Genomic DNA, 22,888 nt, shown 5'->3' with positions numbered 1-22,888 from the left:
AGGATTCGAACATGCGACCGTAGCGGTCACGCGGTTCCAGACTGAAGCGCCTAGAATTCGTATGACAATATTATTCAGAAACAGAAGCCATATCTTAAATGTAGAGTTATAAGATAATCGTACATGTAGAAATTAGTGAGGTACACCAAACCATACAAATACCAACTCCGTTTTTGTGTTGTTAGTTACTATTGAAACAAATTAGTGTGGTGGCGTCGAAAGGTTACAAGTCACAGCATATATCTAAACGCCAGCTACAAAATCTTTTTTTTTTCTTTTTTTTTCACTTTTAAATTACACTTACTGAATAAAGATGTGTAGCAGAATATTCTTGTGTGCCTCACAGACATTGGTGCTTCGCTTCTGTTTGTTTAATGTTAATGTGTGAGAAGATATTCACCATTTTCACGTATCGTAATCTGAAAGCTCACTTCATCGTCTCAGTGTCTATTGAACAACTCGTTAGCAGAGTGTTTACACCAGCGACTGGTGCTTTGATCCTGCAGACACTTCCTCAGTCCGACGCCGCTGTCAGAGTAGACGGGACTATTGTTCTCCACAGCCCTCTGTCGTTACGTCAGTTCACTCCCTGTCGCCCCCGGGTCTTCTAAGCCAAACACACCTGCTGCTGAGAGAGGTACGCTCTTTGTGAAGCTGAAATCGCTGAAATCCTACACCTGCTGTACCGCACGACTTCTGAGCAAAGCACACCTGCTCGTCCACACTCTACTCGCTTCCGTGAAATCTGAGGCGAGCTCTGTTTTGCTAGCCCTTCCAGTCCGTGACGGCCGTCTGGAATTTTTCTCTACGGGTCCCATATAACATTACGTTCCAGCACTCAGGGCATGTCGGTGGCTCTGAGCCAAGCTGTCTCTAGCCTGCAAAACAAAAGCGCTGTCAGTCTGGGCTCCCAGTGTTACGTGAGGCAATGAAAGCAGAGTAGCGCCCAGTCTAGCCAGCTCATTAAGCTCAATGGCAGTGGACTCTGCTTTATTAATGTGCTGTTAAATTTCGCCATTGTTTAAACACACACGAGCGTTACGTTTAATGTCCGGTCAACATAAAGGTCATTAATGTGTAAACGTCAACGAGAGAAAACAACACAACAATTATGAAGTACATGAGCGTAATAAAACCTCCGATCGACTGGCTGCATTTGTCCCTCGTACATGCTGTAAGACGCCTTTTGTCAGGTGGTACGGCGGATATTTGCAGTTTCGTTTTTGTGGTGCGCTGTTGGTGCTACCCCTAACAAATACCGTTCACCACGCTTTTCATAAGACTACCGTCGTGGATAGGGAGCGTCCGTTTGTTTCCCACTGAAAACAGAATGATTTTTAAAGCAGAGTCCTATGTGCCTATTCGATGGAACGATCCAAATAAGTTTTATGAAACAATGTAGGCTATTTTTGACAACGTTTGTACAACATTTAGATCACCTGAAAAAGAGGACGAGAAACGAAAACAGCAGATACAAACAAAGACAACACGCAAATTCAAAGTAGGACTGCCAGAAAGTTCAAATGGTTCAAATGGCTCTGAGCACTATGGGATTCAACATCTTAGATCATAACTCCCCTAGAACGTAGAACTACTTAAACCTAACTAACCTAAGGACATCACACACACCCATGCCCGAGGCAGGATTCGAACCTGCGATCCTAGCAGTCCCGCGGTTCCGGACTGCAGCGCCAGAACCGCACGGCCACCGCGGCCGGCCTGCCAGAAGGATGCATGCAATCGACCTCTCTTGTTAAGCTGGTGGTTAGATGGTAGAAACTGTGGAAATCTGCTTTGTAATTCATTGGTAAAGTGACGGATGAGTGACGGATTACATCCCTGGCCAGAGCTAAGATTTTTATTTCTCACTTACCACTTATTTAATTTTTGTTAATGAGAAAAGTGCTGAGATGCAGTGAGGATCACCGTCAACGTTAAACGACGGGTTCTCCTGTATCCGTTTGGGTATGTGAGTTGAAAGGTCAGAGGAAAATAAGAGTATTCCACGTCCGATAGAACAGAGCCTAGCAAAGCACTATTATGTTCAAATCGACCTTCTGTTTCACGACGGCTTTGCTTTTTAAAATCACACAATCAAGAGAGCAACAAGGAATTATAGTAAAATAAGGATACATTAATGTCATTTTGGACCACTTAAAAGTGGAACACCATCAGAACAGATCTTGAAGACTCCAAGGTAACGACCGGCCGCCATGTCATCCTCAGTTCTTAGCGTTACCGGATGCGGATACGTAAGCGGCATGCGCCCAGCACACCACTCTTCTGGTCGTTGTCAATTTTCGTAACCGGTGCCGCTACTTGTCGATCAACTAGCTCCCCGTTGTTGTTATGGTTTTCAGTTCAGAGACGGGTTTGATGCAACTCTCCATACTACTCTATCCTGTGCAAGCTTCTTCACCTCCGAGTACAACCTACTTCCTTCTAAATCTTTTTATTGTACTTATGCCTTCGCGTTCCTCTACAATTTTTACCCTCCGCGCTTCCCTACAATACTAAAATGAAGATCACTTGATGACTCAGAACGTGTCCTACCAACCGATCCCTTCGTCTAGTCAAGTTGTGCAATAAATTCCTTTTCTCCCCAATTTTATTCAGTAACTCCTCATTAGTTACGTGGTCTACCCATCTAATCTCCACCTATCTTCTGTAGCACCGCATTTCGAAAGCTTACATTCTCTATAGGTCCTCAATCAGCTTCAACGGCTGAGTGCACCCCGCTTGCCAACAGCACTAGTTAAAGCCGTGCGGTGACCCATCCAAGTGTTAGCCAAGCCCAAAAGCGCTTATCCTCAGTGATCTGACGGGAACCGGTGTTTCCACTGCGGCAAGGCCGTTGGCGTTTTAGACCCCTTGAAAGACATTTATAAGCACTGGATGGCCCATTTCCATTTTACTCCATAAAAGCAGGAACACAACATAATTGTCATAAGCATTAGACTGAAACAAAAATGATTAATGACGTTGATTGTAGCAAATAAATATACACAGATGAAAATAAGCGCGAACTCATGATGAATTTCATGAATATTGGCGTAATAAAATTTTCTTTTCTCTGACAGGGCATTAAAACAAAGCTGTCCGGATTCGGAGAAAAATACAGTTGCGTGCATCTGCTAGAAGTGTTAATGACAAACAGCGTTTCTTCCAAATAAAGTCAAGCAGAAAGTAAAGAAAGGAAATGAAATATGAATGAAACTCTTCTTGGTCAAGAAAATGGAATAAAGAGGGGTTTCCAGCAAAAGTCGATGACTTGCACCAGGACAAACAACGTACAGATAGTAATAATACTGCCGGCCGGAGTGGCCAAGCGGTTCTAGGCGCTAAAGTCTGGAACCGCGAGACCGCTCCGGTCGCAGGTTCGAATCCTGCCTCGGGCATGGGTGTGTGTGATGCCTTAGGTTAGTTAGGTTTAAGTAGTTCTAAGTTTTAGGGGACTGATGACCTCAAAAGTTAAGTCCCATAGTGCTCAGAGCCATTTGAACCATTTTTAGTAAGAATACTTGCCAGAAGAATGAAGTGAGAACCTCCGTGAAAGAATGAAATAGTTCCCGGAGAACAAAAAGTGACAAATCAATAGTTATTGCCCACAGTCCACTGCTAAGTAGATGACGAAAAATAATTGTACACTCTAGAATAGAGATGCTCCACAAGTGAATAAAGAAATCGTCGTTTAAGAGAAACAGGAGTGTTTTTCCAGTTGACTTTGTATCCCAACTGAATCAAGTGTATTTCATAAGGGATCGACGTAATTCAAAGTGAATAAGCTAACGGTGTGTACAATTGGTATTCCAGAATATAAACCAAGAAAAAAAGGCAGTTCTTATATAATGACTCATATGATCGCACCGACAAAATGATTACAGAAAGCGATTGTATCTTCCGCTCTCAGTTACTGTTGACGAAGTTTTCCAATGTCAAAACTGAATGTTTCGTTGAGCCACCATGAATTGTGAAATGTCTGGTTTCGAATCAAAAGGATTTATATGTAATAAAGTAATGTCTGTACAGAGTACTTCTACGCAGTATCAAAGGGAGTCATCGACTTGTGAAGCACCTGTCTTGCGGATGGCATGTTGTTAAGGTTTCCTTCCTCAATCCATGATGCAAGTAAACGTTATTTTCCTGCATAAGGAAGATCTCAAAATAAATTCAATTTTGTGAACTCTTTTCATGGCACGTGAATCGCATTATTTTGCAAAAGACAACTTTCCAGGGTACAACAGTTCATGGACACCCCAACTGAAAAAGTCAGAGGCCATGCTATGTAAAACAGTATCACATAATTACATTGGCATCAGATTAAAAGTTCGTGACGTCAGACTCTATTAAATTTTGACAGTAGTATGTGTTCCCAAAATTTCCGCTACAAACGGCAACGAATGTTAACCTGTTTTATGGCTTCAACGGTTCCCAATAACGCCCTATCATAAATTTCCTGATGAGTCTGCTATTACTGAGGATATTTTACGTATAACTCTGTTTAGATCTCTAAATCCGGTACATTATTTATTACTTATAATATCGTTTCGGCTACTGCTGTCATCAGATCAAAATTTAGAACTCATAGAGTAAAGTTCAACAGCAGACGCGAAAAACTATTCCTAAGGGAGGCGTCAGGCAAACGGCCTTGGCGCAGTGGTTACACCGGTTCCCGTGAGATCACCGACGTTAAACGCTCTCAGGCGTGGTCGGCATTTGGATGGGCGATCATCCAGGCCGCCATGCGCTGTTGCCATTTTTCGGGGTGCACTCAGCCTCGTGATGCCAATTGGGGAGCTACTCGACTGAATAGTAGCGGCTTCGGTCAAGAATACCACGCCCCTCCTAACCGCATACACCTCTGAGGATGACACGGCGGTCGGACGGTCCCGATGGGCCACTTATGACCTGTAGATGGAGTGTAAGTGGGGCGTCAACTCACTTAATCTGACCTAAACTAGGCACGAGGAAGAAGTATGGAGTGATTCCTTCTAAAACACTGCCGATAATAGAGTAGGTGAAAGTCTAACAGCATGGTGACGGATTACTAACGACTTAATTACTAATTCAACAATAAGGGAAATATGTATTCTCCAGCAACTGTATAAATAACTGTGGAACGTGAAGGAGGAGGCGTTCTGTTTGTCGCTGCGTCCCTGTGATGGTGACAATGCAGTTCACGAGTGACTATTAAAAGATTATCTAACCACCGGGATGAACGGACGTAGTTGAAGGCCGAAAGAAGGTTCCTCCTGAAGAAATGGTAGAGAGTCGTTTAGCTGAAGCTTTTAACAGCGTGGTGATGGATTACTAACAGCTTTAGTAACTGCAACAGACTAACGACCAGGTGTGCTGTGAACTAACCGAAGATACGACGTCCGGACGTAAAGAAGGAGCTGACACTGTGTCTGTTGCTGCAGCCCCATGCTGGCCATTTCGCAGTTCGCGTACCACCAGTACGCGGACGGTTCGCTGGTGCCCACGTGCCTCAGCGAGGCGGCCGCCCTCTGGCAGAAGCTGTTCTTCACGGTGTCCAGCGCCACCTTCTTCGCGGTGCCAGTGGCGGTGCTGCTGGCGCTCTACGGCAAAATCGCGCGCCACCTCATGGCGCCGGCCGCCGGCTCCACCTCCTCCGCCTCCACAGGTGGTGCCGGCGCCGCCGCCCACACCCCTTGCGGGGGCGGTAGCGCCCCGGGCGCGGCCGCGGCGCCGCCTGAGGCGGGCAGCAACGCGCGCGCCCGCCGCCAGGTGGTGCTGATGCTGGCCACGGTGGTGCTGTCCTTCTTCCTGTGCCTGCTGCCGTTCCGCGCCTTCACCCTCTGGATCGTGTTCGCCAGCAGCGCGTCGGTGCGCGCGCTGGGCATCGAGGCTTACTACAGCCTGCTCTACTTCTGCCGCACCATGTTCTACCTCAACTCGGCGGTGAACCCCATCCTGTACAGCCTCATGTCGTCCAAGTTCCGCGCCGGCTTCGCGCGCCTCTTCGGCTACCGCGAGCGGCAGCTGGCGCTGCTGCGCGGCGCCGACGGCGAGATGCGCAACGGCGCCGGCAGGGCGTGGCCGACGCTGGCGGCGGTGCGGCGGCAGCACCGCTCCGCGCCCGACCTGTTCGCCTGGCGCTCCGGGTCGCGCTCCTCGCTGGCGTCGGTGCGGTCGGCGGCGGCGGCGGCGTCGGCGTCGGCGGCGGCTGCCCGCGGCCCGGCGGCGCGCGCCCGCGCCCACTGCCCGCTGCCCGCCAAGCGCACCGCCTCCGACGCCGGCCCCACGTGGAAGGAGCGCTCTGCGCGCAGCCGCATGGCGTCCTTCCGGCGCAACGCCGTCATGCGCTCCACGGCGCTCAGCTTCGACCTCGACGGCAGGGGCCGCGATGCCTCGGAACCCCTCAAAGGAAACAACGCCTCGGACAGCAGCGTCTGAACGTTCACTGTCAACTTACTCGTAGTGGGCACAACAGCCATACACTTATTAAGTCAAGGCGCCTTTTTGCACTTGCGCTGTATTTATTTAGACCACTTCCTCGTTGTGCATAAAATTCCAACCTCGTAGCCGCTGTCAAGTACAAAAGAGCTGAGGCTTTCGTGGCCAGTTGTGATGTATCACCTACAAGCATCAGAGTTTACGCCTGACGTTTGTTTAACGACTTTCCTGACGTTTTGTCAGCACGAGTTGCTGGCATTATCATAGATCCACTCTCCACCACCAGCAGTTGAGAGGGACCAGGTAGTTCTAGTACCTCCCGCCGCGGAAGTCGAACACGCGCCAGAACAAATGGACGTGGCCAACCCTTAGTGGGCTCTGCGTCCGCGACGGCTCTTCAGAGCAGCGGCTCTCTTGCAGCGAAGGCGCCACCGCTACACCACGTGCATACCGCTCCCAATAGCCGCTCCCTCCGGTTTCGTATATAGGGACCCGCTCTGCCGTAGTCCAGTCAGTCTGGTACTCGCTCTGGATTGCGTCTCTATCTCGGCGGTCGTTGCTCGTTGTTGACATTTGCCTGGCTCTGGATCCGAGTGGATTTACGGTTGGTGTTTGCTGTTGTGGTTTCCACAAGCCTCCGTTGTTTATCTCTTCCTTGTTGTGTCGGTCGTAGTCGGTGGTTGTCGGTAGTTGTTGGTTGTCGTTCGTCTGTCGTCCGACTCGTCCTTCTGTTTACCCGGTGGTGCGTGCTCCACCTCCGGCGGCTTCCCCGCCTGGCGGCTCCGATCCGCAGCCCAAGGCGTTCCCGCGGTTGGTTTTGGTTACTACAGTAGTAACACCAGCCATTACCGTTGGCGGAACGTCAGGAAGATCGTCAAACAAGCCAACAGGTAAAACTCCATTAGCGTTCTAGAATAAAACGCACATCACATTACCGCCATGAAACGGGAACACAGTATTGCGAACGTAACTTAACAGAAAGATAGTTACGTCAACTAAGGTGCAACACACATGAAAATGGCAGCGTAATCATGTGATGTACTACTGTTCGTGTTCGTTTACAAACTATACTGGGCTCGATGGTCTGATAGACAATAAGAGCACGTAAGGAGGGAGACATTTGCAGATATATAACAGTGACCAAAGAATAAAGCTAAGAACAGACTAAGAATTTCAGACACATAAGTGCGAATATTTATTCACATACCTGAAGAAACGCTATAACAAAAATTAAAGATATTAAAAAGATGTGGAGGTAAAATATGTGGTGACTACGAATTATACATTTTATACAACATAACACTCGATAATTGCTTAAAAATAAGCTAGAGCACTAACGAAGATTAGGTTTAAATAAATATAGGTCTAAATGAATGAATTCCATCTTCGTTTAGCGCTAGACTTCATTACCTTGACCACCTCCTAGCGTCCAATTTAAGCACCACACTCTGCACCTAGACGTGGTGAAAGTCAACAGGGTGAATGCCAATATGTCTCAAGGTATCTGGAGGCAGCTTGTTTGCCCTGTTGAAGCTGTCGAAGCGTACGTTGATCTAGATCTTGATGATGTAGGTGGTACTTCACTTCAGCTGATGTAAGATGCAAATAATTTGTTGATTTGAGGAAACCTGTTAAACCTCACAATGATTTTCACAATATGTTTATATCTGTGTTTCTAAACGGCGGAAGGGTCTTATCCTCACTGGCGTTGCTATTATTTTAATCTTCAGAAGATGGCTATAATTCAGCTCTCCACAGCACTTATCTTATTCAACTCACTTCATGTCTGCAAAAGTGCTGCTCCCTGTACCCATTTCAAGTCAGACATTGGTACCCACTAAAATTTTAACCGCCGCCTCCCTCACGCCCCCCCCCCCCCCCCCCAGTGGTACCTCAGGACGTATCACATCAGCCGATCCTTTGGTCAACTTGTGCCATAAATTATATTATTTCCAAGTTAAACTCAATACCTCTCCATTACTTATTCGATTTATTCACATAACATTCTGCATTTATGTGCAGCACAAATTTTCAAACGTTTCTCTTCCTGCCTCAATTATTTATCGTTCACACTTCACTTCCATACAAAGCTACACACCAAACAAATGCCTAACACGTTTATATATTATCTCTACTTCCACCAGAATCTGTAATTTTTCTGCTCTAGAGTTACAATTAGTATAATACTATTAGTGTCTCATTTGCTAAAATGATTGCTTCATTATCGCTTGACTTAATGTTACTACCTTGCGTTTCCTTTGTTTTATTTTTGTTGATGTTCATTTTGTTTCCACTTTTGGACACTATCTACTCCGTTCGGGTGATATCCCAAGCCCCTGCAATCTCTGAGAGAGTTTCAATGTTTTCGGTAAATCCCAAACTTTTAATTTTTTCTCTTACTGTAATTCTGTTCCCAGTCCTCTCCGTAGTTTCCATTACCACTTACGCTACGTAAGTAGCTAATACGCTGTATCACTTCCTTCTTAACTACTGCTTCCCTTTCGCATTCATATCTTGGGCTCCCTCTGCAATTTTCACCCACACTCTTGCTGTCTGGTCTTAAATGACAGTTCCGTAATGCCTCAGAATACATCCTATCAATTGATCCCATCTTAATGTCAAGTTGTGCCATTATTTTTTCTCCCCAGTTAGACTCAATACCTTTTCATTAGTTTTTCGATCTAACCAAGTGATTATCAGCATTTTTTTTTTCTGTAGCACCTTACTTCAAAGCCTCTATTCTCTTCTTGTCTGATCTCCTTGAAGTCCATGTTTCACTTCTGTACAAGGATACATTGTACGCAAATACCTGCAAAAGAGACTTTATAAAATTTGAATTTATATTCAGAACCAGCAACTTCATCTTTTTCATAACTGCTTTCTTTGTTATAGACACTACGTATTTTATATCTGTCTGCTTTGTCACTCATCAGTTATTTTTCTGCCCAAATAGCGAAACACACCTATTACTTTTAGTGCCTTATTTCGTAAGCTAATTTCGTCAATATCACCTGACTTAATTCGACTACATTCGATTCTGATCACTTCACCATTCTTGATTTTCATCTTATAACCTCTTTTCAAGGCACCATCGTTCCGATTAACCTACCAGTTAAATCCTATGACATCTCTAAGAGAATAACAGTGTCTTCAGCTAACCTCACAGTTTTTATTTATCCTCCCCGAACTTTAATTTTAGTTCAGATTTTCTCCTTGGTTTCCGGCAATGTTTATTCATTGTGCGGTTTGAATAACATCGGGATAGGTACAACCCTGTCTCACTCCCTTCTGTTATAACTTCCTTTCTTGTCCTTTGATTCTTATAACTGCGGTCAATTTTCTGTACAACCTGTAAGTCCCTTTTCCTCCCTATATTTTATCTCTACTACTTTCAAAATTTCAAAAAGTGTAGTCCAGCCAGTAGTATCGGAAGCTTGTTCCAAGGCTACAAATGTTATTAAATTTGGTTTACCTTCCTGTAGTCTGTCTTCCAATATAAGACGTAGCATGAGTGTTGTCTCGCATATTCCTACATTTTTCCGAAACCAAAACTGATATTCCCCGAGATCGACTTCTACAAGTTTCTCCTTTCTTTTGTAAATAATTTGTCTCAGTATTTTAAAATAACCACTTGTTAAACTGGTAATTCGATCATATTCACACCTGTCAGCACCTGTCTTCTTCGGAATTGGCACAGAAGAAATTGGCACTGGGATAATCTGCTTTTAGAATGATCACGACATTGCTATTAAAGCGGGTAGGAATATCGTCCTGTTGAAACCCCATCATTTCGCGTAAAATAGATAGTATGATCTACTATATTTGTGATAGCACATCTCTAAATCGCACCCGGTAACATGGTCCATTTGGAAACACGAGCAGATAAAATACGGCTCTCATTCGAGAACTCACACCATCTGAAATGCTCGTTTCCTATCTTTGGTATCTCATCTCCAAGTATTCAGTTTAGGATGCTCAATGAGACTATCTAAGTTTGACCCAAAATTATTGGGTCACGAGGTCGACCATATCAGCTGTGAAATCAATATATGCAGACATCCTGTCTGGCCGACAATTTACTTATTTCATTAGACCACACCAGTCCACGACCTACAGGCTGTAGACAACATGGCTACGACGTGGTCACTGCAACTTTACCAGGCAGAGAAGCCTATTGTCAACTGAGCTGTGGTCGAAAGAAGACGCCGAAATGGTCACATCACATCCGTAAACGACCATAAAAGTCCTTCTGTCTATGTGTGTGCGTGTTTTCAGTCAGTGTTATTCAGTGGCTTCTATTTCTGTCTCGACGACACACTACACAAAAACAGAGACTGCAGGTTGAGAAATGGTGTACAAAATGGTAGAAAGCTCAGCTAGGTAAGATTCATCACAGACAATGAAGTAAATCTTGCCGTCTTAATTTCATAAGCACACTTGCAAATTGCTGCGTCTCATTTCAGTTGAGCGTCTTGAAAACTCCGCCGTCGATACTCTCGCCATGCAACTTACTGAGCGATTTCACAACGTACACAAGAAGGTATCTCGTCCAGTATATTATCTACCTCAGTATATGGTGATGAAATTCACATTTTTCTTCCTGTGTAGTTCTTCATTTCGAAATACATTATGTGCTTCATCTTCGTATATTACATACATTAGAAACGTAAAAAATCATAATTAATAACAGACACTGAAAGACTCTACCAATTAAATGTTTTTACGTATTACCTCCATTACCATACGAAGTCATCGTGGTTGCAGAAATTTTATCATCTTCTGAGACGTGTGTGCCTAGTCTGAAGTGCAGAATGGACGGACAATTTCCACACAACTACAGCCCCTGAGAATGGATTGTACTTGACTAAACTTTTTTGAAGAGACTTCAGTGGCTTCCCGTTGTTTTGTATTTCTGAAACTGCAATGTGCCACGGGACTAAGAATTAAAGGATTGACTTTTAAGTTACAAAAACTGCCAAACTGAAGCCAAAATTAATTACAAAACACTTTATTTTACCCCGTTGAGATGGCTAATATCTGGAATATTTTCTCTGCTCGTCCGTGTTTAAGAAGTCGTGATTCCTAATTCGTTTAGGCTGCTGGAGACAGAATGAAATAAATAGTTGGTAAAGACATTCTTTTCGTATTTCACTCCAGAAATTGCTATCATATATGGAAAAACATGGCCTCCAGTAGTAAAATCTGTTGCTTATGAGACAGACACACACAGCAGCCACTGAACTGTGTTCTACGAACTAGTCGACGTATTTTTGCTGAAATCACAAAAGCGTGTTAAAATGTGTATAAATTTTGTTCGTTATCCAATACCATACTTATTTCATGAAACGTTTTTCAGTTATATCATCCGCATATTAAGACTTTTGATGGGCTACGTTGTGTTATCCATAAACATTTCATTCAGTTTACATTCGTATACCTCAGGTAAATGCCATAACCACATATTGCCGTACATCACCGCAGCATATTTAACAGCCGTCGCTGTATATTTAAAATGTCGTACAGTTTGCTAGCAAACACTTCAAACTGCTACTTAAAGCAGCGACGAAAATTTCAGATTATAATCCTTGAGTACCGTTAATGTAATGAAAAATACACGTTGGAGTATTTTTGCAAACTGAATGTCCTAGTACACACACTTCTCCTTCCTGTGCGATTTCAGAAGCTATCCTTACACACTTAGTTCACTTGCATAGGGACTCTGAGAAATATCTCGAAAGCAATGTTTCAGGGAGGTGCATAGTTGAAATCTCATACACTGCTGCTTACTTTCATTTAACGACTAATATATACAACCAATACAATGAAACATGTGGCACCAGAAAATTACTTTTTTTAAAAATTTGTTGCAAAACTACTTACTGAAACATAATAAATTAAATTTAAACTCATTATGATGATTAGGGACCTTTCTACCAAAAGGGGTAAAATTAGACAGTTAGTTAAAACACCAAGAAGTTCTCAAACACTTTTAAAGTGGCTACATCTCAGTTAAACACACTAAGTAGCATTAATAGTCATAAAATGAACCAATCTCAGCCGTGTATGACTACTGTAGGACAGGTCTGTTTATGTTGTTGAAGTATTACTATCAAATAAAAAATATAGAAGGAACGATGTGGTAAAGTCACAGTAACGTTCCATTTGCTACTGCAGAAGCTATTACTCCGCAAAACTCATTGGCTAGTATTGAGTGCTCACTGTGCGACATTTTGAGGCAGCTGTTGACATTGAAGGCTGATATTCAGAAACAAAAATCATAAACAGTACAACTTAAGAGACTTTTTTCTTCCCCTGATACGTACTTGGGACGTTCACACAGGAACGTATAAGAAAGATTGATGTAAGGAAATATTTCTGGCTTATTTCTTGTGTATTAATGGTTTGATGAAATGTCCCTCTGTTTTCTTTTGTGTATTAATGTGAGTTTTGTAATGTTTTGATTTATTTTGTACATTGTTTGACTATAAATAAAGTCTATATATATGTTTGTTCATTTATAAGGTTTTACTCGAAAAACGTATAACGTACATGTATCCGTGTTATGAAACGCTGCATCTATCTTACAAAAATCACTTACTTCCACATTATAAATTTTTCTCACAGAGGGGCACCAATTAGTTTTGAAGTTCGGTCATATTTTTGCAACGTTTGAAAATAGAGTTATTTACAACGATCCCCTAGATAAATCTGGCTTCTAGGAACATCACTAACAGAACCACAGAGCAAGGAATTTGATCTTCAAGTGCTTTTTACATGAGTTACTTGTGAGACCATATTGCCTCTTTCAGGGCCAGACAATAAGTACACAACTTGACAAGAAAAAGTTAACCACCCGGAAGAGATGTCCGGATGTCAATGTAATTTCATAGGCTCTACACATACACACAATCAGTGGGTATGCAAATGATTTCGAGTTGCAGTTCTCTGTCACGGATAGAAGTGCCACCAGATTACATTAGTGTTTTCGTGTTTAGTGTTGTTACCAGGCCTGGTAGGGTATATAAAGAACGCGAACAGCGCCAGATATTGAGCGATTACTGTGAAGGACACGGAGATGGCGCGTAGATGTGTGAGATAGCGTCATCAGCACCTGACATATTTCCAGAGACATCTCATTGTGGATCTACGTTTGTCTGGCTGGTCGAATCGCGCAGTATCCAGATTTGTGGGGCACTCGGATGTGACAGTGAAGCCGTTTTGGTAGGCATGCGAAAGTAAGGACAGACATATTCGTCGTCAAGGTTCTGACGGATCACGTTTGACCACTACATGTGAAGGTCGCCATACGATGTGTCAAGCACATCGTTTCAGCTTCGCATCTGCGCCTGCCGTCCGAGAACATGTAGTGGACTCCCTGTTGCATTCTTTGTCATCTTGAACCACTGGTCGGAGTCTAGCAGTGGGAATGACACTCCCACGCGTAGTCTTCCGCTAACCCCACAATACATAAGGTTGTGTTTGGAGTGATGCCATGACCAGGAAGAATTGTTGAATTGCGTCGCACTGTGTTCAGCGATGAATCGTGTTTCTACACTACTTCAGATCGTTGCCGAGTAAGGCGCCTACCTGTGGAGAGGTCCCGTTCTTCCGTTGTTTTGGAGAGGCGCAGTGGTGTTACTACTGGAGTCGTGACGAGCGCAGCCACTGAGTATGACTTCAGGTCATGACTGATAGTGATTGAGGGAACTCTAGCGGTACAATGGTTTGTCACCCACAACCTGCGCCTTCCTCAGGTGTACGTCTTTATTGTGGTGCCACGTCTCAACAACACAATGCTCGACCACACTTGGTAAGTATCTGTATGAAACGTCTGTATGATGTATTCCGGTGGCCAGCAGGACACCTGGATCTGTCCCCTATAGAATATGTGCGGGACTGGGATGGACATCAGCTCGGTCCCAATGCCAGTGTCCAGGATATCAACGATCAGTTACAACAGTTGTGGACCATATTGGCTCAAGAGATGATAAAACGCCTATATGGCATCCTTCCCAACCAAATCAGTGTATCCTGGTTGTAGAGGTTATGAAGTCATAATAATAAATGGGCTTATAATGCCAAGTGATTTTTAAATCTCATACATTTTTGTAATCAGTGAACTAATACCAGGTGATCAAAAAGTCAGTATAAATTTGAAAACTGAATAAATAACAGAATAATGTAGATAGAGAAGTACAAATTGACACAAACGCTTGGAATGACATGGGGATTTATTAGAACCAACAAAATACAAAAGTTCAAAAAATGTCCGACAGATGGCGCTTCATCTGGTCACAGTTACAATAATTAGCATAATAAAGTAAGACAAAGCAAAGATGATGTTCTTTACAGGAAATGCTCAATATGTCCACCATTATTCCTCAACAATAGCTGTAGTCGAGGAATAATGTTGTGAACAGCACTGTAAAGCATGTCCGGAGTTATGGTGAGGCATTGGTGTCGGATGTTGTCTTTCAGCATCCCTAGAGATGTCGGTCGATCACGATACACTTGCGACTTCAGGTAACCCCAAAGCCAATAATCGCACGGAATGAAGTCTGGGGACCTGGGAGGCCAAGCATGACGAAAGTGGCGGTTGAGCACACGCTCGTCACCAAACGACGCGCGCAAGAGATCTTTCACGCGTCTAGCAATATGGGATGGAGCGCCATCCTGCATAAACATCGTACGTCCCAGCAGGTGTTTATCAGCCAGGCTGGGGATGATGCGATTCTGTAACATATCAGCGTACCTCTCACCCGTCACGTCAGCAGTTACAAAACCAGACTCACGCATTTCCACGAAGGAAAAAGGCCCGATAACGGTAGATGTGGTAAATCCAACCCATAAAGTGACTTTCTCGTCGTGCAATGGAGTTTCCACGACAGTTCTAGGATTTTCGGTAGCCCAAATTCTGCAGTTGTGGGCGTTGACAGACTCTCGGAGCGTGAAACGAGTTTCGTCGGTCCACAACACGTTACTCAACCAATCGTCATCTTCTGCCATCTTTTGAAACGCCGGCACCGCAAATGCCCTCCGCTTCACTAAATCGCCAGCTAACCGTTCATGACGCCAATGGATTTTGTACGGATAGCATCGGAGGGTACGCCTAAGTGCCAACCAAACAGTAGTGTATGGAATTCCGGTGCGACGTGCGACTGCACGAGCGCTGACTTCACCGTGCGTAGACGAACCCGCTATAGTCTCCATTTCTTCCTGAACTGTCTCAGCAGCATTACGCCTTGTCCTCGGTCGGCCACTACGGGGTCTATCGTCTAAACAACCCGTGGATTCGAACTTTGAAATCATTCTCGTCACAGCTGCTTTTGTCAGCGGACCTTTACCCGTTCGAATCCCCTTCCTATGGCGATAGGATCGTAACGCTGAACTAGCACGTTCCCCAATCTGATAATATAGCATCACGAAAAGCGCCTTTCACGTAACTTCAACATGCTGCGACTGCTGGCGCATCTGATTCTGTCTCTTTTTTTTTCTTTATTGTTATTTTGAAACCTGTATTACAGGCAGGCCATGCAGCAGCAGACGACGCCGCTCTTTAGCCGCAGAGAACACAGATATACAAATGAAGACATTTAAAGAAAAAACATGGTGGACATATAAACGGAGACAAACACTTTTTACAATACAAGGTGCCGTTCACGGGTGTAGAGTCCAAGATAAAATTGTTCAGACACTTCGACACAGACAGAGACGAAAATTGTCACACGTGAACATAGGGGCACAAAACGAATAACACTGAATCGCTGTAGCACAAAACAGAACACGAGGCGTTGATCTCCGGCGCGCGAATGTTCACTATCCGTGTACGAGTCCGGGGACCTGCCAAGAGAGGAGGAGGGGGGGGATGGGAGAGGGAGAGGGGAGAGCAGATGCCATGGGCAGGGGAGATAGGGGGGAGGGAGGAAGGGGGAGTGGAAGCCCGGGGGAAGAGGGAAGGAGGGAGGGGATGGGGAAAAAGGAAAGAGAAGGGAGGGAGGGTGCCTAATGGAAAGGACACAGGATGTGGGGGAGAGGATCAAAGTTGATAGGAGGGGCAGCTGGAGGGGAGGAGAACATCATCAGGGAGGGGGAGCTGGCGGAAGCTGCCTTGGGAGAGGGTGAGGAGGGTGGAGAGATGGAGACCAGGTGGGACGTGGGAATACAGGCGCGGCAGCGGGCGGGGGTGGGAGAGGATGGGTGAGACAAGTGGATGAGGAGGATTGAGTTTGCGGGAGGTGTACAGGATCCGTATCCTTTCAAGGAAAAGGAGGAGCTGGGGGAAGGGGATGAGATCATACAGGATCCGCGTGGGGGAGGGGAGACGGATGCGATAGGCGAGGCGGAGAGCATGGCGTTCAAGGATTTGGAGGGATTCATAAAAGGTAGGGGGGCGGAGATCCAGGCCGGATGGGCGTAACAAAGGAGAGGGCGGATGAGGTATTTATAGGTGTGAAGGATTGTGGCGAGGTCTAGACCCCACGTACGGCCGGAAAGGAGCTTGAGGTGACGGAGTCGGGAGCGTGCCTTGGCTTGGATTGTCCGGAGATGGGGAGTCCAGGAGAGGCGACGGTCGAGGGTGACGCCAAGGTACATAAGGGTGGGAGTGAGGGCGATAGGACGGCCATAGATGGTGAGATAGAAATCAAGGAGGCGGAAGGAAGGGGTGGTTTTGCCTACAATGATTGCCTGGATTCTCTCTCTCATTACAGCTCCTTTTATACACGATTGTCATGCGCAGTCACTAACGTTTTGCTGTCCAGCGCCATCTGTCGGACATTCTGTGAATTTTGTTTTTTTTTTGTTTTGGTTCTAATAAAACCCCATGTCAATCAAAACATGTGAGTCAATTTTTACATCTCTATCTACATTATTCCTTGGTTTATTAAGTTTTCAAATTTATACTGACTTTTTGATCACCCAGTATTATATTCTCTTTCAATCTCTGAAGTTTCATTTCGTTTCGTATCTCCATCTGGGTACTTCACTTTTTTGTCAGACAGCATATTTCTCAGGTCATCGATCGCACCACATCAGAGAATTAAAAACTGATATAACAGCGCAGCTCGATGATATGATATACGTCTTTTGAATACAATCTTCTCGGTTTCCAAAACCACATCAATTTGAATAAAATACTCGAGCTTTCGATGGCCATCTCCGCTATCGTGGTCAGGAGTAAAACCACTGATTGCCGTGGCTGGGAAGATTTCCGCTTATATAGCCACGATTCGACCCCTGGCACCAATCAGAGAGGGCTGAAATGACGCGTGCGCGGAAGGTGATTAGTCAGCTCATAGCCGCTCCCGGCCCGCCGCGGGACGTCAGGTGGAGCGAGGAGCCGGCGTCACAATTTAAAATACAGCTCCCGCCTCCCTACAAGCGTCAAGCATCCGCCGTTGCTTCCTTTCTGCGTCCAGAGAGCACCTCCACGCCGTACTGAGTGTATACCCCCGACCTCTGTTAAAATTTTTGTTGTTCATTCTGACCTCAGACGCCTCTTTTATGGCGGAATCCCAGTATGTTGACGCATGCAACAACACTCTGGTGTTTTCAAAGACAGTTTTGTGCCCTTTTCCAAGCAGTGTTCAACTATGGCCAATTTGTCCAGCTCCCTTTGTTTAATATGTCGCTTGCGCTCAGTACAACGCTCTGCAACTGTGTGAGTTGTCTGACGTATACAGGGTGGTCCATTGATAGTGAGGGTCCAAATATCGCACGAAATAAGCATCAAACGAAAAAACTAAAAGAACGAAACTCGTCTAGCTTGAAGGGGGAAACCAGATGGCGCTATGGTTGGCCCACTAGATAGCGCTGCCGTAGGTCAAACGGATATCAACTGCGTTTTCTTTTTTTTTTTAAATAGGAACTCCCATTTTTATTAAAAATTCGTGTAGTAAGTAAAGAAATATGAATGTTTTAGTTCGATCTCTTTTTTCGCTTTGTGATAGATGGCGATGTAATAGTCACTAACGTATAAGTGCGTGGTTTCACGTAACATTCCGCCAGTTCGGATGGTATTTGCTTCGTGATACATTACCCGTGCTAAAATGGACCTTTTACCAGTTGCGGAAACGGTCAATATCGTGTTGACGTATGGCTATTGTGATAAAAATGCCCAACAGGCGTGTGTTTTGTATGCTGCTCGGTATCGTGGACGACATCATCCCAGTGTACGGACCGTTCGCCAGATAGTTACGTTATTTAAGGAAACAGGAAGTGTTCAACCACATGTGAAACGTCAACCACGACCTGCAACAAATGATGATGCCCAAGTAGGTGTTTTAGCTGCTGTCGCGGCTAATCCGCAAATCAGTAGCAGACAAATTGCGCGGGAATCGGGAATCTCAAAAACGTCGGTGTCGAGAATGCTACATCAACATCGATTGCACCCGTACCATATTTCTATGCAACAGGAATTGCATGGCGACGACTTTGAACGTCGTGTACAGCTCTGCCACTGGTCACAATTGAAATTACGGGACGATGACAGATTTTTTGCACGCGTTCTATTTAGCGACGAACCGTCATTCACTAACAGCGGTAATGTAAACCGGCATAATATGCACTATTGGTCAACGGAAAATCCACGATGGCTGCGACAAGTGGAACATCAGCGACCTTGGAGGGTTAATGTATGGTGCGGCATTATGGGAGGAAGGATAATTGGCCCCCATTTTATCGATGGCGATCTAAATAGTGCAATGTATGCTGATTTCCTACGTAATGTTCTACCGATGTTACTACAAGATGTTTCACTGCATGACTGACTGGCGATGTACTTCCAACATGATGGATGTGCGGCACATAGCTCGCGTGCAGTTGAAGCAGTATTGAAAAGCATATTTCATGACAGGCGCTTTGGTCGTCGAAGCACCATACCATGGCCCGCACGTTCACCGGATCTGACGTCCCCGGATTTCTTTCTGTGGGGAAAGTTGAAGAATATTTGCTGTCATGATCCACCGACAACGCCTGACAACATGCGTCAGCGCATTGTCAATGCGTGTGCGAACAATACGGAAGGCGAACTACTCGCTGTTGAGAGGAATGTCGTTACACGTATTGCCAAATGTATTGAGGTTCACGGAAATTTTGAGCATTAATTGCATTAATGTGGTATTTACAGGAAATCACGCTGTAACAGCATGCGTTCTCAGAAATTATAAGTTCACAAAGGTACAACCGAAATAAAATGTTCAAACGTACCTACGTTCTGTATTTTAATTTCAAAAAACCTTACCTCCTCATGAACGACACCTCACGTGAAGACCATAGTAAACCTTCATTTTTCCACTAAAAATCCGTTTCTGCTTACGGATTGTATCAGTCAAATAAAAATTCGGAAGTAAGGGTGAATTGCTGTATCCTTGTGTAACTCCGCCTTTGTGGCTATAGGCAGTGTTAGAGTACCATTTATATTTAAAAGAAAGGACAGTGGTGTGTTTGTACAGACGATTTAAAACGTCTATTAGATGTTGTGGATATCTCCGTATCCTCATAATTTTCCATAGTTTTTTCTATCAATGTTAGTAAATACCTTAATAAAATCAATAAATGCTAAATGGGTTTCCCTCTTTTTGTTTTTAGATTTTTTGCTTATTTGCAAACAAACAATACATCGCCTCCCCCTCCCCCTCAAAAAAAAATCCCATTTGTCATTTGTTCTTCACCTAATAAACTCTCAGCTATAGCCTTAACCCCCTCGTTTACTATTCTTGCACAAACTTTGTGTGCGGTGTCCAGTAAGCTCATTCCTTTACGTACTCGCAGTTCTTCTACAGCACATATTAAATAAATCTAGCAGTCTGCTAAATAAACGTTGCGTTTAATCCACCACATTAACCCGTTAAACTGTCCAAGCTAGATGCTGATTGAAACAAGCAATCGTGAAACCGTCCATTGAAACCTGGCACCCATTGCAATTCACCGCATTGACCCGTGAAACTGTCTACTGAAGCTTGGCATCCATAGTAATTCACCGACAATCGCATGCGCACGCCGCGCTCTCCCCATCGGTAGCGTGTCTACGCTGAAGGTATTCAAAGTATTTACTTTATTATCTGAAGAAATATATGCAAATGCGATCCATTTTTGTGTTATACTTCTGGTGGCTAATTTGTGCACTGTGAATTTTGATTTGCCTTTGCTATTGTCTCCATCTGGCCACCCTCCCAAACTAACACTGCCAAACCCATAATAACACGGCCGACCTGATGTTGGCGCGAGACAAAGGCCGAAAGAAAGAAAGAAAACCGTGTTACATCCGACATCTTGCTGTGAGTAGCCTCGGGCATGACTTCAGGACTTGGCTGATAGTGACTAAGGAAACTGTGATGGCGCAATCAGCGGCAGCTCTACATGGAGGCACCAGGCCGCCGACGGCGCGCCACTGCGCCGCAAGGAGCCGGCGCGCGCCCTGCAATGCCACTTGTCGTTGCACATTCCACCTACGTTTTATCCTCTCCATGTCTGCCTCACCACCCTAAAAGACGCGTCCGTACAAGTAGAGGTGGGCCATCCCTGCGAACCACCCAACCCGCCCCACGCCCTGCCGCGAAGCGCCCAAACGAAGCAGCACAACAAAGCCCGCACAACAAAGCCCCGCAATACCCCACAACTTTACCAGCAGATGGCCGAACCATGGGGAAGCCTGTCTAACAACCCTACCACAACAAAGGTCAAAAATAAATTTTGATTGTAGTGTTGCTCACGCTGCTAAATATTGCATTTTCGGGCAACAACAAAGTTATATTATGTGGCAGGTGTCATTAGAGCACAATTAATAAAGTCATTTCTTGAAATAATGGATAAACTAGGCACTCATCTTTTCGTGTTTCCCATGCTGGTCTCGTTGTGAACTCATGGCTCAATCGTCGAAAATCTAGGTAGTGATGATTCCAAGCTCGGATGCAAAGAGGCCTAGCTGTTATTCTGCGATATTCAAAAGTTTTATAGATGTGTTTCATAAACCATTCTTGAAGATTAAACTTTTGCAAGTTAGGACAATGGTGATGTAGAAAAGTAATCAGCACTCCGACTTTAAGTTACATTTCTTTTTTATTACTTTTGTTGCAATATCACGTAACTCATTTCAAAACATCACTTCACAATATAAAATATACTTGAAAATATCTTCCTCACTGTTTAAGTTCACATTTCATAAACTGACTACAATTTGCGTCTTTTTAACATGACGACCAAAGCTTCACTCTCTAATAACCGCTTACGCGCCCAAAAATCAGAGTTACAAGTACGTCAAAAATCATAGTGACAAAAGAAAGAATACCCATAAGAATAATATCATTGCAATATATACATATCGATGTATCGAAGTACTTTTACATTAATGAAATCAAATCTGAATGTTGTCACAGAAATATGTTAACTATTTTACAGAAACACAGTAGAATATTGCTGGTACCGGGAGGTTGAGGTGAGGTGCTGTAATGGTTACGTAATTCAAGTACCATTATACCTGCCACATACAAAGAAGGTACTACAACATACAAAGAAGGTACTACATTCAATCTTGCTCGACATTTTCTCATGAAGCGCCCAAAAAAGTCTTTATCTGCCAAGTGAAACCCTATTTGTTGTATTCATGGACTGAAAACTAGGGCTACCAACAAAATGCAGTCCAATATTATGTTCCCTTTAAAATTTAATCCAAAATACAATGAGTATGTTTATACACCTGCGTTAAGTAATTATTCAGAAGCTTTCCTGTAGATTTTATTTCTGTTGAGAATAATAACCCTCCAAATTCAAAACGTTAAGTGTCACCTGTAGCCATTGGTACGATTTCAGGTAAAATCCCTCTTTTATTTTATTCGAAAAGCAATTTTTGTGTCTGTTCACTCTTATACAATGATTAGCAACTCGCGATCGAGTAAAAGTAGTGAAATTTGTCGTTTCTTCGCCGATTTAGGTGATGGGAAAGCAAAGTGCAACTGTTGTTCTAAGTGTTCAAAATGGTTCAAATGGCTCTGAGCACTATGGGACTTAACTTCTGAGGTCATTAGTCCCCTAGAACTTAGAACTACTTAAACCTAACTAACCTAAGGACATCACACTCATCCCTGCCCGAGGCAGGATTCGAACTTGCGACCGTAGCGGTCGCACGGTTCCGGACTGTAGCGCCTAGAACTGCTCGGCCACCCCAGCCGGCTGTTCTAAGTGTATTTCATATAAAGGAGGAAATACATTTCATCTAGCGCGTCAAGTTCGACTGCTGCATCCAACAGTGTCGTTGTCAGTCAGGCGTTTAGCAGCCCCTGCTCCAGCATCTTCCGATATTTCTTGGACAAATAACCCGGACAATATGGAACCAACATCAGAAATTGCCAGAAGCGAACAGCAGTCGGTGCCAGAAAATAACAGTATCACTTAATTATCAGACAGCAGACATCAATATCACGAAACATTACATATGTATTTTCCGAAACCTCTTTCGAACAAAAGAAATCAGGAG

At 44.3% G+C, this 22,888-nt stretch overlaps 1 protein-coding gene across 1 annotated transcript in view; it reads left to right on the top strand.

Moving 5' to 3' along the window:
- LOC126188456 (uncharacterized) overlaps positions 1-22,888 on the top strand; it is a 128,059-nt gene that overhangs the window by 67,552 nt on the left and 37,619 nt on the right. Inside the window, exons 2-5 of the mRNA XM_049930059.1 lie at positions 5,421-5,609; positions 5,688-6,006; positions 6,241-6,411; positions 7,857-8,011. Of these exons, the coding sequence (XP_049786016.1) occupies positions 5,421-5,609; positions 5,688-6,006; positions 6,241-6,411; positions 7,857-8,011 (834 nt within the window). The remainder of the gene's footprint in view (positions 1-5,420; positions 5,610-5,687; positions 6,007-6,240; positions 6,412-7,856; positions 8,012-22,888) is intronic.

This window comes from Schistocerca cancellata, chromosome 5 (genome assembly GCF_023864275.1).
Source record: "Schistocerca cancellata isolate TAMUIC-IGC-003103 chromosome 5, iqSchCanc2.1, whole genome shotgun sequence".
Taxonomy (NCBI): domain Eukaryota; kingdom Metazoa; phylum Arthropoda; class Insecta; order Orthoptera; family Acrididae; genus Schistocerca; species Schistocerca cancellata.
Note: the sequence above shows the minus strand (reverse complement) of the source record. Positions and strands in the feature narration are given on the sequence as shown.